Raw genomic sequence first — 20,783 nt, 5'->3', positions numbered from 1 at the left:
GATTACAATAAATACCAGGTCAGCCGTAGATATTCATTTTTAAATTACATTCAGTTCACAGAGTGAGTGGAAATTGCTATCTTTGGCACAGCATATCAAAACTGGACTCTCTGAAGATAGCAATCGAGGGCCAGTCTGTCAGATTCACATGCCAGGTGAATATCAAAGGAAATGCTAAAAGAAAACCCTGCACACTGTTTTGATATTCTCACCACTTTATCTCTACAAAAAGCCACAAACCGGTAAATATGATAACCTAGTGTACTTCTTGTACAATAACAATATCAGCAAATACCAACAAAGTTAAGCACTTGATTATTGTTTGACTCAATATATTAGAAATGCCTTATGTCTTGTGTAAGTCTTCCCCTATGTTTTTTCTATTCAACCTCCATTTATCATCTCTGCAGTACAATTTTTATTTAATTTTTTCAGAAACAACACAGTCTATCCATCTAACAAACCACTTTCTAACTGCTTTATCCAATACAAGGTCGCGGGGGAGCCTATCCCAGCAAGCAACGGGCACAAGGTAGGATACACCCTAGATGGGATGCCAAGCCATAATGGAGCACACACAGACAAAAAAGGTACAGCCACTCACACCAGGCCTAATGGTACCCAAAAGTCAATTAACCTACCAGTCTGGCCTTGAACTGTGGGAGGAAACTGGAGTATACAGAGGAAACACATGCAAATACGATGAGAACATATAAACTCCACACAGATAGTACCCCAATAACAGAACCTAGAGCCCGAGTGCTGTGAGGCAGCTGCTGATAACTGTGCCACCACACTGCCCATGAACAACACAATCATGATAATGATAACACCCCACAATAATATACAGTAGCACTTTTTATTCAAAAGGACCCCAAAGCATTTTACATATAGGAGGGGTCTGCGACGACTGAGGAGGGCAAACCTTCCCCCGCCTATTCTTACCACTTTCTACAGAATCACCTTTGAGAACACCTTGACCACCTGTATCACTGTTTGGTTTGGGAATTGGAATGCTTCAGACCACAAAACCCTGCAACGAATAGTGGAAACAGCTGAAAAAATCATTGGAGCCTCCCTCCCTTCCATTTCTATCACCTATCACAAACGCTGCTTACACAGGGCCTCCAGTATAGTAGATGACCCCTCCCATAAACTCTTTGCCCTCCAATAATCTGGGAAAAGATATCGCAGTGTACAAGCTAGCTCCACCAAACTCTGTAACAGCTTCTTCCCACAGGCTGTCAAGTTCCTCAACGCCCTGGAATCTATTTGCTCCCACTCCAATTCCAGAAACAGGGTTTAAATCCCCCCAGTGTGTTGTGTATATTGTATTAGGGATTTGCCTTGTAATTTGCACTATCTGCACTTTGCACGATGTATATCTTGTCTACAATGTCTATGTCAGTGTCCTGTCTGTCCTGCCTGTATTTGCACTGTGGACCAGGAGGAACGATATTTCGTTCCACTGTATACTTGTACTGTATAAGGCTGGAATGACAAATAAACGTGAACTTCACTCACTTAACCCACAACTGAAGTGCAGTAATCATCCACTACAGAGTAGTTCAGGGAGAGAAGTGACAAGTAGCCCAACCAATTGAATTATGGGAGAACATGAGATAAGCTAATCTGTACAAGCCCAGAGTGGAATTCAGTTAAGATAATGAGGTTAACACCACTACTCCTAATTAAACTACCATATGATCCTTACAGCCTGCACAACACAATACTTGAGATGCTATTCTACATAACGACTCAGGTATAAAACACTACAAAAGTACCATGTGGGAACAATGTCAACTAGAACATAGACAAAACATGTATTGGGAGATGGACACCACAGCACAAACATTTTCTAGAGTGATAAGATTTGTATTCGTATAGAAATGATTTTGCATATTAGTTTCCATCATCTTTAAATAAAAATAAAGTTACAGATAAAAAGAACAATTTACATATCCTTCAGGATAGATTTACCTTGACAAATCTGTCATACACTCACAAAACGTTCCCTCCTCTAGCACCAGTGGTACCATCCTTCAAGCTTCCCAACAAAATACTCTGTGAGAGCACCTCGGTAGGGACCATATTCCCCAGAATCCTCAGGGGGAATGAGCGGCTGCTTGGTCACCTGACCAGTTGCAGAAAGCCAATTGGTCTGGTGACTAAAAAAACAAGGAGATGATTTGAGGGTCAGTCAGTGAGTGTCGTCTAGGAGACAGAAGGACTGACCAGGGACTGAAGGAACTTAATTTTAAGTGTTTTGAACACTTTGTGAAATTGTGAAAAGTCTGAGAAAGAGTTTATTTTGAAGTGTTTTTGAGAAGAGTCTGAGGGTCAATTGCAATGAACTTGCCAATTTAGTATGGTACTGTCTCTGGATCATCCCCTGCTGTACACTCAATTACAATGAAATAACATCCACATCCAAGGGTTTTGTCCAAACTGCAGAAGTGACACAGAGCTGGTAGAAATGAAGTTTACCATATCAGTCACCCTTCAACTCACAACTGGCAACCCACTGAAGGTGTGAGCCTGGTCAATACCTGGATGGGAAACCTCCTGGGAAACCTAAGATTACTGCTGGAAAAGGTGTCAGTGGGACCGGTGGGGAGCACTCACCCTGCGGTCTGTGTAGGTCCAAATGCCCCAGTAAAGTGACAGGGGCATAGTAAAAAAGACGCCAACCTTTAGATAAGATGTAATACCAAGGTCCTGACTCTCCTTGGTCATTTAAAATCTCAGGGCTCTTCTCGAATAGAGTAGGGATCCTGGCCAAATTTCACCCTGGCTTTTACCGATCATGGCCTCCTAATAATTCCCATCTATGAATCGGTTTCATTACTCTGTTCTCCTCCCCACTGACAGCAGGCGTGTGGTGAGTGTACTGGAGCACTTTGGTGACCATCTCATCATTCAGATGGGGGCTACACATTGGTGCTGGTGTAGGGAAGTCCCCATGACCTGTAAAGCACTTTGAGTGGAGTGTCCAGAAAAGCACTATATAAGAATAAGGATGATAAGTAGTATTAATTCAATAAAAAATCTGATTGTATCTGCTCTTAGGCTTTAACAATAAGTACCATGAATCCATTAAACCATTGGAGGAGAACATCCAATGGACAAAGCATACACAAGGAAGTAGGGACAGGTTTCATATGACAGTGTCTATGAGAGGTCAGATACACTCTGTTATGAAAATTTAGGATATTAAGAAAGAAAATGTATATCACCCCAAAATTGTCCGAAGACATTTCTTCAGCTAAAGAAATATTTTCTTAACTTGTTGATTAAGAAGTAACAGGCTCTGCAGCTTTATTATTAGAAGTCAACATTTAGTGTGTGTCAGTCTTCAGAAATAATAATAATTTTACTGATGATGCATCCTGTTCCTCTACTACGTACAATACTTACTGTTTACCTTTCACGTAAAACAAAGTTTACTGTTCATTATGTGCAACCAATTATAACACTTCATTATTTACTAATAGTACAGTATGTTACTGGAAACGTAACTCCAGATTAAGATAATACATGATTAGCGGTCTTAATTAATGCCACTAAACTGTCTGCAGAGACAGACATGAAAGATTAAGACAAGATTAAGACATCAGTGACTCAGTAGACAGCACATTGTACACAGTACAGCAGCTCTAAGATAGTATACGTTTATATTTCATCTAAACTGTCAGAAATATCAGTACATTTTAGCTGATATCCTGGAGTTCACTTCTGGTTTTTTTATATACTAGATTTTCCCTCTAAGGTTCGAGTTGTTGTTTCTGAAAAGCATGGACTTATACATCTCTATCCATTGTTAAAACTATTTAAGGAATGTGACTACATTCATCCAGCAATACAGCAGCCTGCCAACATGCAAAAATCCATAGAAGAAATTCATTGACATTTAACAAGCTTTTACTCCTAGCTGTGTTTTCTATCACATTCCAAAACAATCATATTTTCATTTTCCACTTTCTCAAAATAACAGGAGACGGCTTTATGTAAACATTTAGGAAACAGGGTGAAAGGATTAGCATCATGCCATATTTCTCACATCCCTACTGTAGGTTCAGATGTGTGCCTCTTACATTCCGTGATATACAGTATGTAGCTCAGAGCAACATTTTTATGCTACATTCTCAAAGCCATGTAAGCAATTTTTCTCTTGCCAAAGGGGAACACAGACTGAAACTGAACATCAACTTATTACAGACGTCATCTACAGCACTTGGGAGAACCTGTCCCTTCTAGTTGAAATGGCAAAAGAAATGAGTAAAAGATTTCCTAAAATATACCTGTCTGTGAAAGCAAAACACAGGCCAGAGACAGGGTGTACTCATGATATTTTTTCAGAGCACTGGAAGAGTAATATTCTAGTCATGTTCTTAAGGTAATAATAATTTTCTTAAGTGCTCATATTTTTAGATCTGCTATTTAGTTTAGAGGTTCCAAGTCCAGGCCCTGGAGGCCATAATGGTTTTTACACATCTCCAAAGCAGGTGTTGAACAAGTGAAATAAAAAATGTACTACACAAATGCAAACATAATGAATTATTATTCTAATTATTAACAAACAAAAAGGCCTCATCCCTAAACACTTGCTCATTTGTCTCGTTGAGTTTGCTTGAAAGTTACAGTATATCAGGGAGGCTCCAAAAACACATTAGTTCAGTTTGAAAATGTGTCACTCAAAAAACAGTTTAGGAAAAGGAATGAGCTACGTTATGTTTTTGCAATTTATTTTTTGTCAATGTAATTAAATGTCAAAGCTATCAGCTGGAATAGATGTTAAGCTGAAGCTTCAAATGAAATCTGGAAAAATAGGTTCATTTCTCAGGCATCACTTCCCTAGAAGTTGCTACAGCAGGGTTATTGATCCTATTTCAAACAGAGCAGCTTGATGACTTTTCCACTAAACTTCTTGAAATAGCTGCTGCAGGGAAGAATAAAAACAGAATGAAAATTAGCACATTTGAGCTGTAGTTACACAAGAACAAAGCCATTTGAGTAATGACCTTTATATTGGTGGGAATAAAATTAAGCCTCAAAAACATGGATTGTTTTATGTGAGTGCCATTATTGTTAATCACTATATCGAACAATAAAAAGGTACACAGATCAAATTTAATGTTTTGATAGTTTTCGATTAGCAATTTTTTTTCCGGTGGACAACTGAAATACCATACTTAATAATGTTCTTGTTCAACAATAATTATATTTTTTTGATATACAAAATCTATACTGTATTGAAATACATCATGCTTTGTATTGCAGATTGCACTTCAACAGCACTAGAGATGTTACAGCCTGCAAAGAATGTGGGAAGGTGAAATATTTTCCAACTCCTGCCCCCGCCTCGCAGTGAAAAGTATCTGTTTCTCTAGGAAAACACTCAAAGAAATTTGCACTGTCCAGATTTCCCCTTGGAGCTCACAGGATTAATACAAGAAGGATTAAACAGGGATTAAGAAAAGGTTCCTGCTTTGTCTGGCTCAATTCAAGTGTGACTCATTCAACCATTACAATCAAAACTCTTAAAACAATAGCAAATGTCAATGACAATAGAAGACACACTTTAGTACATATTTCATAATACTCTTAGCATTTATGTTCAAGATCCCAGCCTCCCTTTAAAATGAATATTAGTAGTCATTGTGTCTTCACTAGATGCCAATTTAGTGAAAAGTATTCATTGTCCTCCGAGTATAGGATGATTTTTTATTGTTATTAACTATAATGATTTTACACATTGAAGTCCTGCTTGTGATTACTGCATACTTAATTTACAAGACAGTTCACATCCGAATATTGTTGAAAATAATACTTGTCTGGATGCTTTGTTTGACTGCTGGTGAAGGTAAACAAGGAATGACAAAAAAAGGTCTATCCTCGGCTAAATTGTGAAACTGTGAATTAAACTGCCTTTAGGATTAGTGTTCAACATCACCTGTAAGGGACTCAAGGGACTGATGAGACAAAAGAAACAGGATTAAATAAAACAACAAAAGAGGATCCCTATTAATAAGATAAAAAAAGATTTCCAGGTTTCCATGTAAAAACAATCAGGCAGGGAACATGTCTCTGAAAGGCTCAATTTATAGACTAAAACATTCCTGTCCTATCATTCTGTCTTATCTACCAGCTAGAGAACAGACGTAACATTGGACTTTGTTTTCAAATGACAAACCATATGTAGTGTTTCAGAGGCATTATTCTTTTCCCCGATCAGCAGGACAAACATCCATGCCACGTAAAACCAAATCAGGCAAAATTCAAAAGTAAAACTCCCACCATCAGTATTTTACCTTCCACCTTTATTTTCAGATGGGTGCCTTTACTGCAGTAGATTATTTCTGTTGGAAAATACCTGCTCTGCAAAAACAAACATGAGTACGGTTTGCTGGCAAGGAATTTTTCTGTAGGATGCTGTGACACTAGCGTTAGCATATGCGATTTGAGGTTGATACTGATTTTCTGTCCAATAAACAGGAATATGCGAGACTCAGAGAATCATTACAGATTGCCAATCGGTTTTGGAAAATCCTGAGCAAAACATTTATTAACCAGCTTCTAGCCATTACAGCTGTTTCCAAGTCTAACCACGTTCTGGGAGAGCCCTAATCTTTCAGGTTTTACAAGTATCTTGAACCAGTACATGAATACATCTACATGGGATTATTATTTAATACTTAAACCAAGCATGCTACTTATAAAGAGACATTTAGCACTATTTTTTCATAGTATCTCTACTTCCTTTCTTAACATGCCTTTTAATAAATGCATTTGATGAAGAATCCTAATCTAACATTATGTATTTTTAATACTCAGGATAGCCTGCCTCATCACATTAAAAACTGAAATAAAAAATATCATATCCTGTCCAGGGTGTGCCCTGCCTTGCGTGCCGGGATAAGCTTCGACTCCCCCATGGCCCTGAAGGAGATGAAGTGTTTAAAATTGGGATGGATGGATTGGATAAATCAGTTCATAACAATAAGTCTTTAAATGTCATTTAAAAGACAGCAGCAGTGTCTGAAAGCTGACACAATGGTGTTGAGGTTTGTACTTTTCAGTCCTAGGTTTGATTCTGGACTGGGATGTCATCTGTGTGGAGTCTGCACGTTCTCTTGTATGCGCAAGCATGTTCTCTGGGTGCTCTGGTTTGCTTCAACCTATCAAAGAAACGCTAGCTAGATTAACTGATGACAAAACCAAGGCAGAAGTATGCAATGGATGGGATGTGATTGACTGGTGTCCCATCCAAGGCATAACCCTGCCTTCCACCCCATGCTTCTGGGACAGGCTCTGGGGTTGGCATGATCCTTACGGGGGTTAGAGGCTCTCTGCTAACGTATAGATGGAGCAGGATTTGAGAAAGGGAACTCTACACAGTGGATTGCAGTGGCACAAAAGAGAGTCTCTCATACTGAACTTTGTTCTTCATACTGTACATAATCACGATCATATTTGGCTCAATACAAGTTCCACGCAGCATGTTCAGACAAGAAAGTCCCAGAAGTAAATTGCCTTCTAGTCGTTTAAAGCTATAAAAGTTAGCCTTAAGACTTCGATGCAAAGTAAAATACTTTTTACTTTGACATTAAGAAACCACCTCAATGCAGAAAGCAAAAGCGGTTTCTTCTTCCAGCTTTGCGCTCTTGGCAACATTAGTTGTTTTTCAGGTATTAATGTAGTTGGCTTTTATCCAGCAGTCGCACATTTCCAGGTTGAAATATAAAAGTACAATAATTAACTGTTCAATGTCTCCTGATAATGTGTAGTCCATGCCCTAATTACGGGTTGTTTTACAATAAATATCCAGTAGCAAAAGAAAATTAAAAGCCTGTGGCAAATAGACCAGACAACTGGTCAGGCCAAGTCCCTTGTGATATACTCTCAGGAGCAGATAGTATAATAATAATAATAATAATAATAATAATTGGTAAAAAATATTAATACATTTTCAAGCTTGACTGGTCCCACAGAGAGTAGACATCAAAACAACACTCTTTTTCCCCAAAGCAAGAAACTAGTACAGCAAATTAAACTGTCTATAGATGCCTTCTGATCTTTATCAGCTAGGGGTATACAAAAGAAATCTTTAACTGTAAATTTGATCACAACGGCTAAACAACAGGTTGGAATGACACATTTATTAGAACTAAAGTTTAAGTTAACTGCTGTAGAGTTTTCTTTCCATATAACTTACATCCTGTGTCATAAACGTTAGGCTTTTGGAGGACAAGGATGAGACACCAGGCCAAACTTTGTCCTATAGAAGTGGTTGTGTCTGCGCCATTTTATGTTCGCTGGTTTATTACCTTGAACCTATCACTGCTACAAGACTGCTCATCTTTAATATGTAAAACTGAGCAGGATTCTCATTCACCATGCTTTGTGGCTTGCAGCAATTCAGGAATCCTTGTCATTCAGCATGGCGCAGAACTGACATCTCTTCACAACACTCACGGAATTAAACAGGCAATTGTAAACACCTCCTGAGCCTCTCTTGAGATGAGTTAGGAAGGCAGCTACTTAATTAATTATACATATCTAATTGAAGGAGGAAATGGCACAGAATTATGTGTCAAAATCTGTGTATATCTTATCTGCCAACATGCTGTATTCACACTGTAAGTGGGATGGGAATGTGGGGACTTACGTCTTAGTAGTAAAATCATGAGTTAGGCTGCCTCCCACTTCGCTGAGCTTTAGTGCTTCAGGCCACGAGCCACCACAGGAGCAATACAGTACAGATACACTGAAGTAAACTGCGCGGAAGTTGCGGTGCTTGTGTAAGATGTCTTTATACACAGGTAAAGGAAAAGGAATGTAAGGTCTTAAGAAGAATAATGACAATTTCATGAATCTCTAAAAGCATCGGCCAAGGCTTTATGTATTGTGGCAGACTCACCCTACACCCCCATTACTTAATTTTGTGTGATTCTTAATATTCAACACTCATGCCTAGTGTCTACTTCTACTGATCTTCACCTCATTCAGGGAGAACTAGATGGTGCAAGAGGGTGAAGCAGGGAAGAAGTTGACCTCACATGCAGGCCTGGCCATTTTGTGAAGCAGCAGTGTATTGATTAAGTGCTGGGTCCCAAAGTTCAATCAGACTTGGCTGTCAATAATTAGCAACCTCCCCTAACGTCATTTCCTCCCCCCAAAAAATATAAACACCGTATGTGACCCCCTTCTCCCCCTTGAACACTGTACGTCTTTTTGCACTCCATCTCCACCTATGCAGCTGCCCCTTGGTCACTCCTCACTCTGCCTGTGGGTCCCAGATTCTTTGTCCTCTGGCTGGGAGGCTAGGCCTCAGCCAAGCCGGTTAAGCCACATTGTGACTAAAACACTCCTTAATCCTTTCAGTACACTTAATTTTCGGGTGTTGTTATACCTAGTGAACTTTGTTGAATTACATATTGTTGAAATAAACACAAAATCAAAATAGCCATATACAGTACATTATAAATAGTAAGTTCTCATTTATTATGTTTAACAAGCATTACATACTGTAAGCAGTATTTGTGAATGTGGATTCTGTTGGAATGCTGCTGTGAATGTGCACATTTAATACAAATGCTAAATGAAAATAACATCACCTTAGAAAATTATTAATAGTTATAGTATATAGTAGTTCAGGTGGGTAGCTGCATCAGCATGCGTAGGCTGCAAAGGAACAAGTAATAGGTTTATTCCATGCTGAAAAAAAGAAGAAAGAGAACACAACATTTCGGCCGTGGAGGCTTCTTCAGGTGAAGAAGGCTCCACGGCCGAAACGTTGTGTTCTCTTTCTTCTTTTTTTCAGCATGGAATAAACCTATTACTTGTTCTGTTATAGTATATATACTGCTTGTAGTCCATGTGGCTCTATGCACTGACTTCCACATGAATTCCCTTTTTGCATTTCTAACAGTATTCTGTAATGTAATATTTTTTATGAATTTACTGCCTCCTAAGAACAGCAGGATGGGTTGTCCCTCACTGGTATGAAGAAACAGCAGTATCTCTTCATGTCTGTGCTTTCCAGCAAGGCAGGATACAAAATCTCAAGACCATCTTTCAACTTTTTTAATGAGGAAAGAAGGACTCACTGTCAAAAATGATACATCCACCTACAGGTTAAAAAACATCTTCAGACCATGAGTTTTAACTTGACAATAGAGGCCTCCTGTTCTATATCAAATGAAAATCTAACAACAATGAAACAACAATCCTCTATCATACTTAGCCGCTGCAAATCTCATATAATGAAAGTAGTATTTATGTGGCACTTGTAGACTTCTTTTCTTCAAAATTACAAGCTTTATTTTTGTCAACAGCCTTTCAATTATGTTCCACCCTGGTAGAAAGCCTTTCCTGGCCTCCAAAACAATCTAAATCTGAATTCCCCAATTTATTTTTCTGTTTGTCTTTTCAGTCAAAAATACTGTATGTACCTTCCAGAGAACAACAGAAATTAAACAGAAAAACTTTCTATATTGGGAACATTCTAGGTTGTGTTCTCTAGTCACAGGTTCTTCAGCCAAAATCTCATTTCAGATCTCTGGCTGCCTTTCAACGACAAGTAGAAACTGAATTTCTACACCATCTATTTTAGAGTCGCATTAGTTGCAGAGATACCATGCAACACCTCATGAGGAAGTTTTCTCTGTAGAAAAGCACAGAAGAAATACACATCAAAACCCACTCATGCATATGGAAATAAGTGGAATTTAGCTCTTACTAGGTAACAGATGGCAAGGAGAATAAAATAATATATATTTGCTTTTTTTAAAGCACAACAGCAATGTCATGAGCTGCTTTGTTCATTTTCGGGGGAGTGATATGCATTATTCTTTATTCACTGTCTCCAAACCAGCCAAAGAGCTCATTTGATGTATCAGAATCCCATCTCACAAGAAATATGACAGGTATCCGTGAGACTGACTATAAGCAGCTACAGTATTGTAAAATGAGTGAAAAGACAAACAGAACACTAAAACGTTAGACTTTTGAATGAATATGTGCACTTCAGACATGTTTAATGAACTCTGTCACAATAAAAAAATACTTCTCTACAGTCAGAGAAGGATTTATGCCTGAGCCTTTATGCTTCTTGAAAATGTACTGTACTCTAGGCAGCATGGTGGTGCAGTGGTTTACATGGCTCAATCACATCAATAGGGCCCTGGGTTCAATTCCTGGGGAGCTGCAGTATCTGTGTGGAATTTGAACCCAGTGTTCACGTGGGTTTCCTCTCACAGTTATACTGGTCTCAAAAACATACTGGTAGGTTAATTGGCTTCTGGAGAATTTGGCCCTGGTGTGAGTGTGTGCATGGCTGTTTTGTGATTTGTATGCCCTTCAATGCACTGATATTCCATCCAGGGTGCATACTGCCTTGTGATCGCTGCTTGCTGGGATAGTCTCTGGCTGCCCTGCAGTCCTGTACTGGATAAAGCAGTTAGAAAATGGATGGATACTACACTATGTGCACTAAGATAATATCCAAAAATGTCATTGGCTTGCTTTTCTTTCCTTTGACAATAATAAGGTCTAAACCACTGCGGCAACACAAAGTTGATCCAAATTTCCTTTTGTTGCTTGTCAACAGAAGCCAGCAATGAACCCTATTAAACTGTACACTACTGAGCTTAATATCAAAAAGTGTTTTATTATAAATATTAATAGTAGCATAAATAATACAGTGGTAGGATTCTAAATGTGATTTTAAAGCAAGACAGCTTATAAACTTGGAACATAGAAGCCAAGCATATGATTTGAGCATCTCACACGCCATTATTATGCAGTACTCACCAACAATTGGCATATGTGCTCAGCAAAATGTGCATTTCAGTTCCTTTCATATTTCAAAGGCAGGAAAGAATAAAAACAAGATGTGATGCAACATATTCCATTATTTCTACTGTTGTATCTTGCATTATTGTGTTGCTTTATGAATACAATGGAAAGACATTCAAAAATGACCTTAGTCATGTACTAGTTCATTATGTATTGGCTTTCTGCTGGAGTAACTATAAGGGTTCTAGTCTCTGTTGGTCACTGCATAAAACAGAAAAATAATTTTAATCACATCGCATTAACACTTAATTTGCTAAATAAATTCTGACCTTTCATTTGGCTATAGTACCCGGAAACTTATTTATCTATTAGGTATTTAAGGAAAAAATGTCAAGCACAAAGCCTGCAAATTCTTTAAATGGCATCATTTGGAGGACATAAAAGTCCAGGACCAACACTATGACTCCAATTCTGGGCTAATTCTTCAGTTACTGTGCCGTGAGCTCTACAAGCATAGATATGTCGCTTTGAAGCACTCGGCTTTCACTCAGAACTTGTCGCCTTCCACGTGTTCATTCAGCTCTCTGGGCTGCTCCTGGGCAGGCATTATTCTCAATTGAATCAGCAGTACAGACAATTCAAAATTCCTCATGCATCCGTTTTAAGAAGGGGGTGCACAGTACAGTAATCCGCTGGAATCTTTGCAAATACCCCCCCACACACACCCTTCCAGCAAAGAAAAAGGATAAATTAAACACAAGTATCATGTAAAACATAGGGTGATGACAAACTTTTGTTTTTAGATTATTGTACAGTAAGTGATCTACAGTATACCTGATGTGCAGCTGAGCCGGCGTGTCTTAAGATTCAAATACTATACAATTCTAAGGCCTGGTATAGAAAAATAAGATTCTTTTAGGCATCTTATTTTTTTACACATGTTAATAATAACAATAATCCATCCATCCATTCTCTAACCACTTTATCAAATACAGGATTGCAGGAGAGCCAGGGCCTGTCGTGGCAAACAACAGGCACAAGGCAGGATACACCATGGATGGGACACCAGGATGGGACGCCAATTTTGGCGCAGGGCACACACAAATACAAACACACCCTCACTCACACCAGGGATAATTTCCTGAGAAGCCAATTAGTCTACCAGTATATCTTTGGATTATGGGAAGAAACCAGAGCAATCAGAGAAAAGCCATGAAACTGTGGGAAGAACATACAAACTCCATGCAGATATCACCCCAGGAATTGAACCCAGGGCCCCAGAGCTGTGAGGCATCAATGCTGACCACTGCATCGCAACCCAAGAAAAATAATAATAAGGATAACATGATAAAATCATTTTTGTTTCTGTTTTTCATCATGAACATTCTTGATTTAAAGCGAATATTGATATAACTATTATTTATATATTGAACATTATAAATAATGTTCTATTATATGAAATATGCTTTATTAAAAATGAACATTCTACATATAGACATTCTGACTTTTTAACTTAATCCATTTTTCCAAATTAATTGATAAGACAATAGGCCAACGTTCCATCAATTCACATACATTTTCTACTTGAGAATCAAATAAATCCTAGGAGGTTTACTTTATACTTGGGAGTTGTCTAAAAAGCTTAAAATTGGAGTTGCGTGAAATAATTACTGGCTTTCAGTTTCCTAGTAAGAGTTTAGTTGTCAGGTTATTCTAATTATGAAATCATAGTTGAATATTTTAAAAGAGTAAAAGGTCTTCCATAAGTAAGGAGACCTAAAAATGAAATATATAAATGCAGCTATCTGAGAAGTGCTGTTCCTGAAGTAAACCAATATAACTCTCTTTCAGATCATGCTGACTGATAAAGATGAGTGCCTGTTGGTGATCTTCCATTTGAGAATTAAACAGTACAGGTACACCCAAAGTCACTGTCATTTTAATGCTGACAAATTAATTTGTGCAGCTTTGCTATTGCACTTTATCCTGAATCTACAAAACAATTTTTCATTCCACAGTGATATAATCTCTTACCTTTGACACAGTAATTGCAATCGCATTGTTTTTAATGTAAAAAATATAAAATTGTTCTTCTGTATAAACATTGCCCTCACCTGTAGTATATTTTTGCAAACTACCTGTATGAAATCTGTCAGAAATAAGAGCATCTGCTGAGCAAATAAACACTGAAATTAAGATTCAAATTTTTGAATGTTTCTGTTCTTTTGTTTGACTGCACATGTGGAATTCAGTTCTCTTAAAAACACCGTAAAAGCAGTTTGTCACAGCTGTAGACTAACACATACTGAAATTTCTTCTACAGCACCTGGACTGTAATATGGCTTGCTTTTTGTTCTTCATTAAATTCAAATGTATTTTTATCGTTACTTTTTATGACCATTCAAAGCATTTATATCCCACAATTCCCTTTCACATCACACCTTAACCAGAGAGAATCTGAAAAGGACTTTATAGTTCTTTCTCATTCATTTATAATATTACTTTCATGAAATAAATGACGTACCAGAGTGAAAGGATTTGTTTATTTCAATACAAGTCAGCATTTCAATGCATTCATTTACTGTACATGGTAGCTTTTTCCATTGTAATGTTAGTGTGAATATAAAGAAAAATGTGAATTGCAAATCACATTTAAATGTACTGCTATTTTTAAATAAATTGCAGCTCTGCAGAGTCAAAGTCAATGAGGTACAGTGATACATATTTGAATAGTTACGGATACCTTTGTAACTCTCCTGTACACTATGCGGGTTCTTCAAGTACTGTAACAACTACAGATAATAAAATAAATTTAAAACAAACATAATTGCATGTGCGTTTGTTTCAAAAGCTCTTTCCCTACTGTCTAACCGCTGCCTGCTGAAACCTGCTAATTAAATACATTCTAATCATATGTTCAAAAACCAACATATAATTGAGACTGTGATTTAAAATGAGATTTTGTCTAAGCACATACAGTACTGTAGACCAAACTGCATTCAGTGTTAAACAGAAATGTTTAAAACGTGTTTGTTTTGTTTCAGTTACAGTGCCTTGCGAAAGTATTCGGCCCCCTTGAACTTTTCAACCTTTTGCCACATTTCAGGCTTCAAACATAAAGATATAAATTTTTTATTTTATGTGAAGAATCACCAACAAGTGGGACACAATTGTGAAGTGGAACGAAATCTATTGGATTTTTGAAACTTTTTTAACTAATAAAAAAATCAAAAGTGGGGCGTGCAAAATTTTTCGGCCCCTTTACTTTCAGTGCAGCAAACTCACTCCAGAAGTTCAGCGAGGATCTCTGAATGATCCAATGTTGTCCTAAATGACTGATGGTGATAAATAGAATCCACCTGTGTGTAATCAAGTCTCTGTATAAATGCACCTGCTCTGTGATAGTCTCAAGGTTCTGTTGAAAGCGCAGAGAGCATCATGAAGACCAAGGAACACACCAGGCAGGTCCGTAATACTGTTGTGGAGAAGTTTAAAGCCGGATTTGGATACAAAAAGATTTCCCAAGCTTCAAACATCCCAAGGAGCACTGTGCAAGCGATCATCTTGAAATGGAAGGAGTATCAGACCACTGCAAATCTACCAAGACCTGGCCATCCCTCTAAACTTTCAGCTCAGACAAGGAGAAGACTGATCAGAGATGCAGCCAAGAGGCCCATGATCACTCTGGATGAACTGCAGAGAACTACAGCTGAGGTGGGAGAGTCTGTCCATAGGACAACAATCAGTCTTACACTGCACAAATCTGGCCTTTATGGAAGAGTGGCAAGAAGAAAGCCATTTCTCAAAGATATCCATAAAAAGTCTCGTCTAAAGTTTGCCACAAGCCACCTGGGAGACACCCCAAACATGTGGAAGAAGGTGCTCTGGTCAGATGAAACCAAAATCGAACTTTTTGCCCACAATGCAAAACGATATGTTTGGCGTAAAAGCAACACAGCTCATCACCCTCAACACACCATCCCCACTGTCAAACATGGTGGTGGCAGCATCATGGTTTGGGCCTGCTTTTCTTCAGCAGGGACAGGGAAGATGGTTAAAATTGAGGGGGAGATGGATGCAGCCAAATACAGGACCATTCTGGATGAAAACCTGTTGGAGTCTGCAAAAGACCTGAAACTGGGACGGAGATTTATCTTCCAACAAGACAATGATCCCAAACATACAGCAAAATCTACAAAGGAATGGTTCACAAATAAACGTATCCAGGTGTTTGAATGGCCAAGTCAAAGTCCAGACCTGAATCCAATCGAGAATCTGTGGAAAGAGCTGAAAACTGCTGTTCACAAACGCTCTCCATCCAACCTCACTGAGCTCGAGCTGTTTTGCAAGGAAGAATGGGCAAGAATTTCAGTCTCTCGATGTGCAAAACTGATAGAGACATACCCCAAGCGACTTGCAGCTGTAATCGCAGCAAAAGGTGGCTCTACAAAGTATTAACGCAAGGGGGCCGAATAATTTTGCACGCCCCACTTTTCATTTTTTTATTAGTTAAAAAAGTTTCAAAAATCCAATAGATTTCGTTCCACTTCACAATTGTGTCCCACTTGTTGGTGATTCTTCACATAAAATAAAAAATGTATATCTTTATGTTTGAAGCCTGAAATGTGGCAAAAGGTTGAAAAGTTCAAGGGGGCCGAATACTTTCGCAAGGCACTGTAAATCCATCCATCCATTTTCTAGCCACTTGATTCAGTAATGGGTCACAAAGAAAGCTGATCCTATCCCAGCAAGCAACGGGTCCAACACAGGAAACACCCTGGATGTCTATCATAGGGCACACACATATACTGTACACGCACACACTCACACCACGGCCAGTTTTCCCAGAAGCCTGTCAAGCTACCAATTTGTCTTTGGACTGTGAGAGGAAACTGAGCACCTGAAGAAAACATGGGGAGAACAAACAAACTCTGCACATCTAGCACCACAGACCTAGATTTAACCCTGGATTGATGCTAACTGTTGTGCCATTGTGCCACCCTTCAATGAAAAACATTATTATTAATAATAATGTCTACTGTATGAAGAGTACAATAACAATAACAATTGTTTGCAGGTGTACAATACTTTTCATCCTGAAGGATTCCATTCACTGCTGAAGTGCAGCACCCACCAGTTAGAAGTGTGGCAGCCATTCTGCAACAGCATTCCCTACACAGCAAGTCTGGGGATGCTGTGTGAAATTGAGGTGTTATCAGGTAGGGCCCATTATCCAAACTTAGAATGGAAACTAGTCAGGAAATCAGGGCTAACACCCCTGTTTTTACTAGCTGTACCACGGGATCTTTACAGACCAATGTCAATGAAGGATGGCATCTCCTACAGCTAACTGTAGTGTCCTTGATCACCGTACTGGGCTATAGTTCTATAGGTTTTTTACAGGAGGAATTTTATCTTTTTTTTTATTAATACAACCTCAATATGATCACCTGTCAGCATTATGCTTTGAACATCAGATTGTTTTGTTGTATTGGGAAAGATGACAGTTTGCTACCGAAAGGTTTTTTGTGGTTGATTTTCCCCTAAGAGTTTAAGCAAAAATTCATACTGAACAGAACCCTCCTTGATATCTAATATAAAGCATCTGTATTTAAATGAGTGTTTTTACTGTGAATTCCTAAAATGTAGTCACTTCTCTTTTGTTAGTCATATTGCCCTGCTCTTCAGTTGATGTTTTATTATTTTCTATGCATTGTGCTGTAATTCCTATTTCAAGAGGTTGTGTTCCCAGCTTCAGTAACGCTATACAACGCAGTTACAGTCAGTTGTGATGTTGTGATACTTCTTTGAACAAAATTAAATAAATACAATCACGATAGTTTCAAAATAGCATATCCCAGCGCACACAAGAACGCACCAAAAACAGTTACTGTACATCATGCACATTTATTTTTTTACTAATACTGTATTACCTCTGACGCTGACTCATACTGTAGTTCTATTTTAACCCACATAACGCTACTGAAGTTTTTGTTATGGGACGCTTGGATACATTTTCACAGGACAGTGGTTGTTTTCTCTTTGTTAATACCTGCACTTAAAACCCAGGAATCCAAACCCCGCGGTTGTACTGTTATAAAATAGCACCAGTTTCATGATGTCTAAAACAATGTTCAGTTGGGACAGCAACAGCATCTTGTATTATGTACTCACGCAGCAAAGACCAACAAAAGGTCATCTTCACAAAGCACAGTTTTGAAACCTAGAGCAGTGAATTCAAGCTAAGGTGAAAGTGAAAGGCAGTGAAACTGTTTTATTTACATAAGTCATCAATACTTATTATAAATAACAAACCAGCTGGTGTACGGAGAAAAATCAGTAGAAAATGTTGTATACAAGGCAAAATATTGGAATTAAACCGAAATAATAATAAGCCAATATTCTGCTTGACCATAAAATAACAAGCGTCTGTGCTTTTCTTGATCACAGTGGAAACGATATTTCAGTGTTGGGGGTGTATTTTTGCTGCTTAAAAATGCAGTCTGAAGGGTAGTCTCCCGCATATTCATCTTTATTCGGTGAAAACCAATGACATTGCACCGAAACTATTATATTTCTCTTTCATGTTTTATATTTTCACATTACCAAAACTAAAACCATATTTCAGTACTGAATGCACAATATTTAGAAAATGTCAATAATGTTTACATCTACAGTCAATAATGTTATTTATTTAACATTTAACACTTTAAATAACATCTACAGTCAATAATGTTATTTAAAGAGGGAAAATAAAAGGGATAAAAAAATCAAGGGATGGAGCACATTTGTAAACTGAACCTAATGTGAATGGAATTGTCGAAAGACATTTGCAGTTATAACCCAGCACTATGGAATCTGAGACTCGAAACCTTGAGCTACCGAAGAAAACGCACAGATTCGCCGTATAAAAGCTGCTCTCTTTATATATAATTTTTGGTTTCATGTCTAAATACGTGCCCTACATTATATATTGCAGACACGACTTAGTGCAATAGGAAATTAGAAATATATTTATAAACCCAAGCAACCAAAACAAGCAAGGAGTCAAAATGGGTCTCCTCGGTGTTCCATCAAAACAGAACACTTACTGCATTCCCACGTCCTGCAGGAATGCACAACATTGCATCCTCTGCGATTCCAAGGATAAACAACAGGAAGACTTACCTGGGTGGCTTTGTGGAATTGCTTCTTCAGTCCTGCCACAGACATTTTCAGATGTAGCGGTTTGCTGTTCTTTGTTTTCTGATTTCTACTCTTGCTCTTGTCGCAGAGTGTTCAAGATGCTCAGTTCAGACCTTGCTGAAGCGCTCAATTCCTCGGGATCTCCAGACTCGGGGACTGACTAATGCTATGATCAGGTTATTGAATGTCACTCTTAATGTGACCTGCCAGTGACGTCACCTTGCTCCATAACCAACCTCTTAAAGGCACAGCGGAAACAGCAACTACAAACAACTAAAAATACTACGGCAATTACCTTAGACAATACACGATATGTGCTTAAGCAAAGGCTCAAAAGAAGCTTGACACCGTTATGCATTACATAACCATCGAATGATATGAAGAGCACCAGAAGAAAAGAAAATTAATAACGCGTGTGTAAAAAAATCATATAAAACGAATGTAATTTCTGAACGAGACCTATTCAAGGTGTCCTCTTTGAAATAAAAATATATCTATCTCCCTCCTTTAATAACTTCTTCCAAATAAGAAGTTAATAATGTTTATAAACGAAAAGAGGTTATTCTACCCATCTAATTCTGGATTTTCAGTCCCCTGGTTTTCATTACTCCAGACTCTTATTGGCTCTTAATAACTCAATGTATTGCAATCGAGTGTTAAATTATTTATCTGTATTACCACTTTTACATGCCTTTACTCACTAATGATTAGAAGTAACCTATAAACCCGATAGCATGCAACCCTCCAGAACCATGTTACATTAGAATTAATATTTAGTATAGGGTTAGTATAGGTGTGAATATTTTAATATGTGCCAGTGCAGCCTGTATCTCTGGGAACCACTGTCCCATTTATAATAATAATTGCTTACACTTATATAGTGCTTTTCTGGACATTCCACTCCAAGCGCTTTACAGGTAATGGGGACTCCCCTCCACCACCACCAATGTGCAGCATCCACCTGGATGATGTGACTGCAGCCATAGTGCACCAGAACGCTCACCACACATCAGCTACCAGTGGGGAGGAGAACAGAGAAATGAAGCCAATTCATAGATGGGGATTATTAGGAGGCCATGATTGGTAAGGGCCAATGGGAAACTTTGGCCAGGACGCCAGGGTTACACCCCTACTCTTTTTGAGAAATGCCCAGGGTTTTTACTGACCACAGAGAGTCAGGACCTCAGTTTTCCATCTCATCCAAATTAATGCACCTTTTTACAGTACAGTGACCCCGTCACTATACTGGGGCATGAGAACCCACATAGACCACAGGGTGAGCACCCCATGCTGGCCCCACTAACACATCTTCCAGCAGCAACCTTAGTTTTTCCCAGGAGGTCTCCCATTCAGGTACTGACCAGGCTCACACCTGCTTAGCTTCAGTGGGTTGCCAGTTGTGAGCTGTAGGGTGATATGGCTGCTGGCGGAAGAGCATCAATTATCCCAGTTTCAGAACTAAGAACAGTTACAAACAAGGGGAACCTACTCAGCCATTCTAGCCCTTTTCATAATTGTTACAGTAGCTAACAGATCTAATATCATCACCTGATTTTGGAAAGATGCTATGCTTTGACACCATGGCTGTATATAATACTTTAAGAAAGCTTCCTGTTGTCACATTCCAGTGCAACTCTCTGTATTTTCCACCTGTGTCTTCTGGCTTGTGCTGATGCTGAAAAATTCCATTAAGTTAACTTGAATAAACACCTTTGGGGATCCTAGAATCCAGGCTCCTGCAGATTCAGAGCTATCTGACTGCTTAGCTGTACATTTAAAAAGTCCTTGAGACAGATAAG

The 20,783-nt window shown here is 38.5% G+C and overlaps 1 protein-coding gene across 2 annotated transcripts in view; it reads right to left on the bottom strand.

The window, feature by feature from the left end:
* sh3gl2a (SH3 domain containing GRB2 like 2a, endophilin A1) overlaps nt 1-19,174 on the bottom strand; it is a 96,776-nt gene extending 77,602 nt beyond the window's left edge. For both annotated transcript variants that reach the window (XM_015345275.2, XM_015345276.2), the window contains exon 1: nt 18,967-19,174. In XM_015345275.2, coding sequence (XP_015200761.1) covers nt 18,967-19,011 — 45 coding nt within the window. In that variant the 5' untranslated portion in view covers nt 19,012-19,174. The remainder of the gene's footprint in view (nt 1-18,966) is intronic.
* Nucleotides 19,175-20,783: the final 1,609 nt, after the last annotated feature.

The sequence above is a fragment of the Lepisosteus oculatus genome, chromosome 1, assembly GCF_040954835.1.
Source record: "Lepisosteus oculatus isolate fLepOcu1 chromosome 1, fLepOcu1.hap2, whole genome shotgun sequence".
In the NCBI taxonomy this organism is placed as follows: Eukaryota; Metazoa; Chordata; class Actinopteri; order Semionotiformes; family Lepisosteidae; genus Lepisosteus; species Lepisosteus oculatus.
Note: the sequence above shows the minus strand (reverse complement) of the source record. Positions and strands in the feature narration are given on the sequence as shown.